The sequence below is a fragment of the Nematolebias whitei genome, chromosome 15 (genome assembly GCF_014905685.2).
Source record: "Nematolebias whitei isolate Nwh7 chromosome 15, NemWhi1, whole genome shotgun sequence".
In the NCBI taxonomy this organism is placed as follows: domain Eukaryota; kingdom Metazoa; phylum Chordata; class Actinopteri; order Cyprinodontiformes; family Rivulidae; genus Nematolebias; species Nematolebias whitei.
This window is the reverse complement of record NC_056512.1, coordinates 17,623,206-17,634,401: the sequence shown is the minus strand read 5'-3', so window position 1 is coordinate 17,634,401 and position 11,196 is coordinate 17,623,206. Positions and strand designations below refer to the sequence as shown.

At 42.2% G+C, this 11,196-nt stretch overlaps 1 protein-coding gene across 1 annotated transcript in view; it reads left to right on the top strand.

Moving 5' to 3' along the window:
• The first annotated feature begins 1,240 nt into the window (after nt 1–1,240).
• cnn1b (calponin 1, basic, smooth muscle, b) overlaps nt 1,241–11,196 on the top strand; it is a 19,432-nt gene continuing 9,476 nt past the window's right edge. The window contains exon 1 of the mRNA XM_037689420.1: nt 1,241–1,479. Coding sequence (XP_037545348.1) covers nt 1,420–1,479 — 60 coding nt within the window. The 5' untranslated portion in view covers nt 1,241–1,419. The remainder of the gene's footprint in view (nt 1,480–11,196) is intronic.

Sequence of the window (11,196 nt, the reverse complement as noted above, 5' to 3'; positions counted from 1 at the left end):
TCATCCATCCATCCATCCATCCATCATCCATCCATCATCCATCCATCATCCATCCATCATCCATCCATTCATCCATCCATTCATCCATCCATCCATCCATCCATTCATCCATCCATCCATCCATTATCTTTACCCACTTCTTCCTTTTGGATCACAAGGGTCACTGGTGTCCTTGTCCAGCAGTCGTGTGAGAGGAAGAGGACACCCTGGACAGGTCTCCAGTCCATCACAGGGCCACATAGATTAATGAGACCAATCAGTCTAACATGCATGTTTTTGGTCTGTGTGAGGAAACCGGAGTACCCGGAGAAACGGATGCACAGAGAGAACATGCAAGGGCCCCAGGCTGGGATTTGAGCTGGCGACCTTCTCGCTGAGAGGCAACACCTCTACCAACTGCTCCACCGTGCCATCCATCTTTACAGGGGCGGCTGTGGCTGAGTGGTTAGAGCAGTCGTTCTCCAATGCAAGAGTTGGGGGTTCAAATCCACCAGCAGTCACATGCTGAAGTGTCCCTGGACAAGACACTGAACCCCTCATAGCCTCTGATGTGTGTTCCATCAGTGTCTGAATGTGATAAAGCTCTGATTAGTCTCTTTAGAAAGATTTGTTCAATTAACTTTGTAGATATCTAGTAGAGTGCTGTATGAATGGGTAAATGAGGACACTTATTGTAGTGTAAAGCGCTTTGTGTATCTTGAAATAACATAGAAAAGCACTATATAAGAACAGTCCATTTACCGCTACAAATACTTTGTTTAATTCAACTTTTATTTTTACAGGTTAATCCCATTGAGCCTCGGAGACTCGTTTATTAAAGAGAAATATAAATATTCAACATTTGTTTTCCCTGTGAATAAAATCTGGGTTTATGAGATGCAATTCAGGGGATGAACTTATGTGTTTTTGTATTTTCCAGTTCCCGAGATGCTATTTCATTCACTTTCAAGTAGAATCAAACAAATTTCACCGGCTGACTGAATATTGATTTGACCAGTGGTAACAGAACAGCAGCTAAATGTCACCAGTGCTATAACTGCAGCTGAAGCTGTCCCAAACACGGCTGAGCATCATCCCGACCGGCCTGAAGGTGGAAAAACTGACAGTGAACACATGTAATGCCCGAGCCATGACATCACTCCCCAGGCTGCGCGCTGATTGGACGGCGCTCCTGACCAATCAGCGCGCGCACACATGGGAAGAGTTTAAAAAGATTCAGGAACGTGTCGGAGTTGTCAGCTTCACAGCGGGTCCTCAGCGCGACGAAGGCTTCTCTTAATTAAACTCATCGTGTGTGAGTAGAATCTGATCACCTCCCGGGCTTTATGCGGACTTCCTGCCTCGGACAGAGAACTGGTAGCTGCTGTCTCCATCTTTGAAGCCGCCTGCTCCTCAGCTCTGTGTGGAAACAGCTGCAGAATGACGACACATTTCAGGAGCGGCCCAGCCTTCGGACTCTCTGCTGAGGTCAAGAGCAAGGTACGTCTTCTGTCTGTGGGTAACCAGCTGTAGACTCGAACCTGTGACCCCCCACCCCTCAGGTGGGAGCTCAGTGACCCCCCCTGTGGATGCCAGTTTATGCAGCTGGTTAGTTTGTGGAATAAACCCAAACAAACATGACCTGTTTGTACTTTAAACGGATAGTTTATAGGGATGTGTGGGGTTAAGTGGAATGGTTATGAACAGTAAATATCTTACCTGTTGTAGCTGTCGGTTTGCTCACAGTGGTTTCTGCGTAAACATTGTTTTTATTCATAAACTTTACACTGCTGCCAATTTCTGGTTGCATCACTATTTAGATATTTATATTTAGATGTGTGTGTGTGTGTGTGGGGGGTAATAATAACGTAATAAAAGCAACAGCCATTTGTAGCACTTCCTGTGTAATTTAGGGTTATTTGGGTTAAAAATAAATCTCTAATTAATTCTTGACAAATCTAAGTTTCGTAACAATATGTTTTGTTTTTTTAATTCCAAACATAAATTTTCCTTCACATGAGAACTGGTCATCTCCCCCATTATCCCCCCCCCCCCCCCCCCCCCGCATTGTTGTTCCAGCGGTCTGCCTGCCTCATACTTTACTTTTTCACACCTTAAATAATAATAATGAAGAATAAAGTTTATTTCTATAGCGCCTTCCAACAACACCTCACATTGACCAAAGTGCTTTACAAGATCAAACATAAAAACAGGGCACAATAAATGAGTGCCCGTTAAAAACAGAGCCTCAATAAAAGAAGGTAAAAGAGATTTTAAAAATGCTAAATACTAAAATAATAAAAGTTGAACATTAAAAGCCCGTTTAAATAAATAGGTCTTCAGTTTGGCTTTGAACAGAACCAGATCAGAGCTGGCACGCAGCTCATGCTGGGCCTGCAACAGAAAAGGACCGGTCCCCACATTGTTTGCACCTTAAACACGTGGACGTTTATTATTCAGTTTTATTGGTCACTGTTTAATGAATGCAATGCTTTTAACATTGTTGTTAAACAGAAATAACACCTCTGGCATGCTGAAAGTGATTGTGATCGTAGGTCTTCTTTACACTGTAGACCAATCAGTTTTATTTATTTTTAATGGAGAATTTTAAGATATCAAAATGAGTCATTTAAATTATTTTCATAAAGTTCCATATTTTTGCCTGAATCAAAAAGCTGACAGCATTGTGTAAAACATGAAATATTACAGCGTTTATATAAGCAGCTTTGAAAACGGGTCCATTGGGACCGTATTAATGAACAACTGCACCAGACCAGAAGTGCTACAGCTAGCTGCTGCTGCTACTTGCGCTTACGAATAAGCATTAAAATCGATGTAAATAACCATATAACGTCCACGTGGACTAGCCGTTAGCTCGTCAGTCATGTCAGAATCAAACGTCTTCAAACTGAGATATGTAGCGTATTAGTGGTTTTCTCCAGAAATGCGTCTCTACAACACAAAACCTGCATCAGGTTTCACTGACGTTACTTGTGTTTGAGTGTAAACAGTCACTAATATGAACTGTTCAGAAACTGTACGGTGAAGTCCTCCAGTTGTCAGACCTCTGATGAGTGAGACCCGCGGATCATTCAGGATTAAATCGTTGCTTTAAAAGAGTCAGCTTGTGACGGTTTAAACACACAGAGCGTCGTCGTGTCCATCACCGTTGTCGTTGTTCTGCAGGGACGGGTCCTGTCCGTCAGCACTGCTTCATGTGATGCTCTCTCGTTTCAGCACCGCCCGCTCATAATGTGGGTTGGATGTTGTTTTACTGAGCTCTGGTCCAGTTTACAGAAAGAGGAAGCTGAGAATTTCAATAATAGAGGGTGGAACAAAACATCAGATTTTAGTTTGAATCTCTGCGTGGCATCGGAGAGGAGCAAAGATGAGCAGAAGGAGTGACAGCATCATCATCATCATCATCATCTGATGGCCTTTTAAGGAGCGGCCGAGCTCGGGTCTGGAAGTTGAGAACTTGTTTCTGCTCTAAACAGTTTACATCAGAGTCAAGGATGAGAAAAACACCGTCCTGACAGAACACAGGAGGACGAGTGACAGCTGAAAGACCAGGCCAGCTGGGGCTTTATTTCATGCTGCACGAGCCCTGCTCACGAAATAAAAACGATCAGTGCAAATATTTCTTTGAGTTTGCAAAGATACAAGATAAAAAACAAAATATTTACAGTAAAAATATTCAGATGTTCTAATTATCCACTTTCAGACGGAGGTTAGCCTTACATGGCTCGGTCTGACAGGCCAAGGTCTAAATTATGGCGACTGTTTTCATGACGTCACTAAATGTTTTAGCACGAGCTGTCATCTTATAAACAGTCGCTCGTTTCCACATTGAGGGCCAAAGGTTTGTTTTGATTGATTGCACAGCGAGGATTAAATACTTTAACTGACAGCTCTTAAAATAATTTAAATGTATTCATCGTTTTTCATTTAAAAGACCTGGCATGTTAAATGTTCCCTATAGACAAGCAGTTTAAATATAAGACTGTTATTTGGTCAAAATGTTCTCTTTGTGGGCGTTCTCGCCACCTGCTGGCACAGTGAGTGTACTACAGCGTTTTTGTTAGAATTGTGTAGATCAAACGAGAAAAGTAAAGAGATTATCCATCCATCCATCCATTTTCTTTACCCGCTTATTCCATTTTGGGTCACGGGGGTCGCTGGTGCCCATGTCCAACAATCACTGTGCGAGGGGCGGGGTACACCCTGGATGGGTCGCAAGTCCATCACAGGGCCACATAGAGACAAACGAGACAAACAACCATTCACTCTCTCACTCACACCTAGGGACAATTTAGAGTTACCAATTAGCCTAACATGCATGTTTTTGGACTGTGGGAGGAAACCGGAGTACCCGGAGAAAACCCACGCATGCACGGAGAGAACATGCAAACTCCACCCAGAAAGGCCCCTGGATCGGGGTTTGAACCAGGGACCTGCTCGCTGAGAGGCAGCAGCTCTACCAGTTGCGCCACCGTGCTGCGTAAAGAGATTATATTAATTTAAAATATTTGGAGCGGTGTTGAGGCCAAAGATGAAATATAAATGTTTTAATGATTAACTTTACATTGATGACTGAAGACTTTGTCAGCCTGTGATTTAATCATCTTCAAAAGTGACAAAACAATAGATGCTGGGAACAACCTTAATTAATTCATCCATCCATCCATCCATCCATCCATCCCGCTTCTTCCTTCTCGGGTCACGGGGGTCACTGGTGCCTACATCCAGCAGTCACTGTGCAAGAAGCGGGGGACACCCTGGACAGGTCTCCAGTCCATCACAGGGACACATAGAGACAAACAACCATTCACTCTCTCTCTCTCTCACTTAGAGACAATTTAGAGTTACCAATCAGACTAACATACATGTTTTTAGTCTGTGGGAAGAAAATGGAGAAAACCCACACATGCACGGAGAGAACATGCAAGCTCCACCCAGAAAGGTCCTGGGCCGGGATTTGAACCTGCTCACTGAGAGGCAGCAGCTCTACCAACTGCGCCACCGTGCTGCCCCCTTAATTAATCACTATCATTAATTATTTATTTTTTTTACATTACGAGTTAATTACTGTGTTCTTGTAAAATAATCAAATTTATTATGAACTTGTGAATAAGAGTGATTCTTGTGTTACAACCATCATTTTATACAACGTTCAGTTTTAGTGTGTAACACCTCGGAGGTGATCTAGAACAAAAACAGGTCGATCAGTGATGGTTTTTGATTCGGCATTTTCTGTTTGAATCATAACTAATTGCTGAATAAGTAATTTATAGTAATATTAAAAACATAAATATAGATACATTAATCTTTAGCTTAAAAAACACTCTGTTACTTAGAGAAAAAGAAGCATTAACTCACTGACTTGAAAAAAAAACGTAATGAACTAAATGTTTAAGTAAGTTCTGTCTGGGCTTCTAGTTAAATATACAGACAAGTTCAGTTTTAGCCAATGAATAAATTAATTCTAGTACTTATTTTACAACTGCATACTTAAGAGATCATTTAAATTTTGTGAGGGAATGTTCTATGGGAATATTTGGAACATTTAATAGTTTTCCTACATATAACTCTTTAAATGATGTACGTTTGGGGGAGAAATTGTATTGGCAAGAAAACAATTAGCTCAAACACAGTTAATACCAAGGTAAATTACTTCTGACATAAAACATCTAAAGTTAAAAAATAAAATTAAAAAAATTGTAGTTCGTGTGAATAATGTTTTATAAACATTTACATCAATGGCAGTTTGAAGTTACATATTATTTACACAGAATTCTGTAGTTGTGCATACAAAGTGCTAAAGCTAGCCACAGCTAGCCATAGCTAGCTTTAGCACTTTTGGTGCAGCCTGGATGAACCTCCTGCTGTAACATCATAAAATTTCTGCCAGAATACCTACTTTCCATACATCCATCCAGCCAGCCAGCCAGCCATCCATTCATCCATCCATCCATCCATCCATCCATCCATCCATCCATCCATCCATCCATCCATCCATCCATCCATCCATCCATCCATCCATCAATTATCTTGAATCATCTCTTTCTTTCTGGGTCATGGGGATCAATGGTGCTAGTGGCGTCAAAAGCATTTGTGGAGACACGGGGGAGACACGCTGGTGGGGGGTCTTGGGGTCCTCCCCCATAGAATTTTGAATAAAGTAGATGCCCTTTCCTGTATTCTGGTGTACAGTAGGCCCTCAATGCTTCGCTCTTCGACGTTCACGGACTCACTCTTTCGCGGGTTTTCAACGTAAGATTCTACATGTCACACGATTGGCTGATTGATGGAGTGAGCCACACGAGCGGCATGGATTATTTATTTAAAATAATCAAGTGTGACCCAAACTGAGCCTTTAGTCCTCCTCGGCAAACAGTGAGCGGGTCAGGCCACCGGGAAATGTCCCGGTGCTCCAGATGCCCAGTCCGTCCTGCGCATCTTTCACTGTGTAAATAATTACAAAGGGGACCTGGAAATTGAACCACTAACAGGCGTGAACAAAAATATTTATTTAAAGTTTAATCAGGAGGAGAAAGTCAGCTGTGACCCTGTAGAGCTTGATCACAGGTGGAAAAGCCAAAGCTGAGGTGACATCAAAAAGAAAGGAGGTTTGGATGGATCATGTGATATGCGAGTGAATCTGGAAGGTCCAACAAAACACTTCTCTTCAGAATGTGGAGCTTGGTTCTGAGAGCTCAAATCTTAAGAGTCTGAGGTCTGAGTTCATGGTCAAAAATACAGACATGGGTCATCCACACAGAGGCAGAAAAAGCTCATTTTATCCGAGGGTTTTAGCTGGAATCGGTGGTCTGAAGGCAGAGCAGAAGTCGAGGTCCAAATATCTGACGGGCATAAATATCCATCTTGGGGAGGCAAAGGGTGAGGAATCCGTGGTCATGAAGTGGGTCAGGAACAGAGCAGGAACAAGAACGCTGGATTACTTCAGACACAAGGCAATCAGACAATCTGGCAGGGAGGCAGCGACTGGGGAGCGCATAAGAAGCACCGCACACAGGTGCAGCAGGAGGGAGAATGGGAGTGACACAGGAGTGACATACTGTGTGCTCTTTTAGAGCATTAAGAGTTTAGAACAATGTTAAGAACATTGCAAGAGTGTGGGAAGGGTTTATAAAGCCTTACTAAAATAGATATAACTTCCCTACTTCACAGATTTTCACCTATCGTGGGGGTGTCTGGAACGTAACCCCGTGATAAGTGAGGGACTACTGTATTTTAACGAGCTGTAAAGCATCTAAGTTCACCTACATAAGTAAACACTTGATTCAATAACTATTTTAGAGTAGCCTGACCAACAGCTCTCCCCACATTGACAACTGCCGGCAGTAGCGTAGCGTTAAGCTAGCATCGCGCAATACAGATGCGCTAGCTAAGATGCTACAGATGTGGTGCTCTGCTTCTCTCATGCATCCTAACACCCGCCCCCCTCCCGCCTCCCCAGTCAACAACTGCCGGCACTAACGTAGCACTAAGCTAACGTGCAACACAGAAGTGTCTCCCCCTCTGCCTCGTCGACAAAAGAAAAAAACTCCCTTCGAGATGAGCACCCTGCCAATCCAAGCGACCTCAGGGAAACACTACGTGCAGTGTGGAGAGCTGCTATAGGTAACCAGGAAAACCTGAAATGGATTTTTAGTGGCTTGAGTATTCTATTAATCAGGTGGAATGGATTCATTCACATGGAAATAGAAACAGCACTGGGTGAACTAATATTTCATGGTAAATGTGTGTGTATGTGGGGGTGGGGGGGGTCCAAATGAATATTTTTTTAATGTGAGGAGGGCACGTCCCTTTCACATATAATTGTTACGACACCTATGACTGGTGCTCATATCCAGCAGTCACTGTGAGAGGCGCACTCTGAACAGGTTACGAGTCTATCACAGGGCCGCCAGAATACCACTGGGAGGAAACTGTTAAAAGTTTATAAAACAGCATTTACATGAACTGCTTTAAATATTTTGAGATTGTTTCGTTGATGAACTAACAAACTAACCATGACGTCACTTTGGTCAGGAATAAACTCAGTTGTTCTTTTTAATAATGTTACTCTTGGTCTCTATATAGGTGTTTTTTTAAAGTCATACCTGGTCTGTTCTTATTCATGTCCAATGTCTTTTGTTTATTTAAGTGGGGGAAAAAAATTAACAGCCTAAAACAACAAAAGGGTTCAGACTGTGTTTCCACCATGAAATGAAACAAATCTGGTCTAATTAAAGGCCTGAGGGGAAGCAAAGCCTGTGGATCTGTATCAGATGGGAGCTGCCTGATAGTAAACTCACTGTAAAAGGGCAAAGTCTGGAAAATCCACAGGGACAAGGGGGGTGGGGGGGGGGGGGGGGGGGGACTGGGAGAAATATGAGCTGAGCCCAATAGATGTGGAGCAGTCAGAGGGAGGGGTGACGGCTGTTGAGCTGTTTCTCCCAAGTTTGGTGTGATGGACTGGACGCCCCACCATCCCTGCTGCTTTCTAATGCGTGTTTGCGTTGGCTGCTAATTTCTCACTGAGCAGACTTTATCTGCAGAACGCTCCGGAAAAAAAGGGGGCGAGAATGTGCGTGTGTGTTTTTGTTTGTGGAGAATTCAAAGTATCAGAGCAGCACGTTTGAGCCAGTAAGGACTCATAGCAGAGAGGTTCTGCATGCAGGAATGTCCACAGGCCTTTTTCATTTTCTCTTTAAACACGTTATCCTCAAAGAGCTTTTTATTACACTGGAACATGTTCAGTTATGCTGTTATGAGAAAAGTGAAGCCAGAGTTATTTTAGAACCTAAAAATAAAAACAAAGCCTCTTGTATAATTTAAAGAACTTACCGGGTACTCTTTCGCATAATTTAGTGAGTGTTGTTTAAAAATTAACACTTTTTATTACAAGGATGACAAAATGTTTTGTAGAAATATATTTAACAGAAGTAGGGAAGAAATTGGGACAAAAACTAAAAATCAGACTTACAAATGTGTGAATTCCTCCAGATATTTTATGATAAAATTAACCCTCAAAATGTATTTTTGACTTTACTTTTACTTGCAAAGTTTTAAACACAAATCTTGTGTGATCTGTACTTGTGTTCAGGATGACTCAGCTGCTTCCAACTCCATCCATCCATTATCTTTACCCGCTTGTTCCATTTTGGGTCACGGGGGTCGCTGGTGCCCATGTCCAGCAATCACTGTGCGAGGGGCGGGGGACACCCTGGACGGGTCTCCAGTCCATCACAGGGCCACATAGAGACAAACGAGACAAACAACCATTCACTCTCTCACTCACACCTAGAGACAATTTAGAGTTACCAATCAGTCTAACATGCATGTTTTTGGACTGTGGGAGGAAACTGGAGTACCCGGAGAAAACCTACGCATGCACGAAAAGAACATGCAAACTCCACCCAGAAAGGCCCCTGGACCGGGGTTTGAACCAGGGACCTGCTCGCTGAGAGGCAGCAGCTCTACCAGTTGCGCCACCGTGCTGCCCGTTACTTCCAACATTGAGACCAAAATCACATTTCGGCTAATGCTCCATCTACTCAGGATACTTTTTTAAAATTATTATTATTATTTCTGTTTATGAACAACAACAAAAAAAAACTTTATCCACAATTGTCCATTTATTAATGTGCATGTGGAAAATCAGGCATCAAAATGCTTAGAAAAGTTCAAAGCTATTTCCAGTATTCAAATTTGGCCTTTAAGTCTAGTGTTTTATTTTTTACACCTGCTTTTTATTCTTTTTTATACATATGTATTTATGAATTTGCTTTATTTGCAATTCACGTTGTGATAGTGAAAAGTCCTCAATGTGCAACGTGGCCAGTGTCAGAATAACTACAGAGCAAAGCTGAGACATGAACTCTGTTTATGACTGGACCATTTAACTGGCGGCCCGCGTGCCAATCCAGCCCACTTCATTAAAAATAAAAAAATGTATATATATATGTATATATATATATATATATATATATATATATATATATATATATATATACACAGGTCCTTCTCAAAAAATTAGCATATTGTGATAAAGGTCATTATTTTTCATAATGTAATGATAAAAATGAAACTTTCATATATTTCAGATTCATTGCACACCAACTGAAATATTTCAGGCCTTTAATTGTTTTAATACTGATGATTATGATTATGTTCTAGAATTGTGCGCTCCAGGTGGCTGCATGTTGGAGCAGCTCTGTTACTTTCATTCTGAGATTTTGCTTTTGGAAACTTTAATTCCTCTTTTTCTGAATGTAAATCACATTTTTTGGATGATTGTTTCCTCTGGTATCAGATGCTGTGCAGCTGGAAGGATTTTTACTGAAACTTTTTTAGTTTTGGACATTTGTTATGATGTGTAACCATGGCAACAAGGCAGTTTTCTACAACCAACAGCAGCTGATTAACATCTCAAAAGCTCAAATAATATCTCAACTACAGCCCCAACTCTCAAATGAGTTGAAAAGAATGTTCTGTGGAAGCATTCTCATCTACCCGCCAGCTGTGCTCGAGTGCCTGACCACTGAGATCCTGGAAATAACAGGAAACACGGCTCATGACAGCGAAAGAACAGGATCGTCCCTCAGCACCTACAGTTGGCTGTCTGCAGCGACGAGGAGCTCGGCGGACTGCTGGGAGGAGTGGCCATCGCTCTGGGAGGAGTTCTGCCCGGTATTCAGGCGGTCCTACAGCCCGGGGGAACCGAGAGGCCAGCCAGGTGGACGGATCGGACGGCATCTGCAGCCAGTTTCTTAGGATCCACTGTGAGATGGACCTTTACAAGAGATCCTTCCTGTCTACATCCATCAGCATCTATAACATCTCTTAATGAAATGAGGATAACGAGTTACAACAACAAATAATTTCCCTTTGGGATTAATAAAGTATTTTTTAATTGAATTGAATTGAATTATGGCATACAGCTCATGAAAACCCAAAATGCCTGTCCCAAAAAATTAGCATATTTCATCCCACCAATGAAAGACAAGTGTTTTTAATACAAAAAACGCCAACCTTCAAATAATCATGTTCAGTTATGCACTCAATACTTGGTCGGGAATCCTTTTGCATGAATGACTGCTTCAATGTGGCGTGGCATGGAGGCAATCAGCCTGTGGCACTGCTGAGGTGTTATGGAGGCCCAGGATGCTTCGATAGCGGCCTTAAGCTCATCCAGAGTGTTGGGTCTTG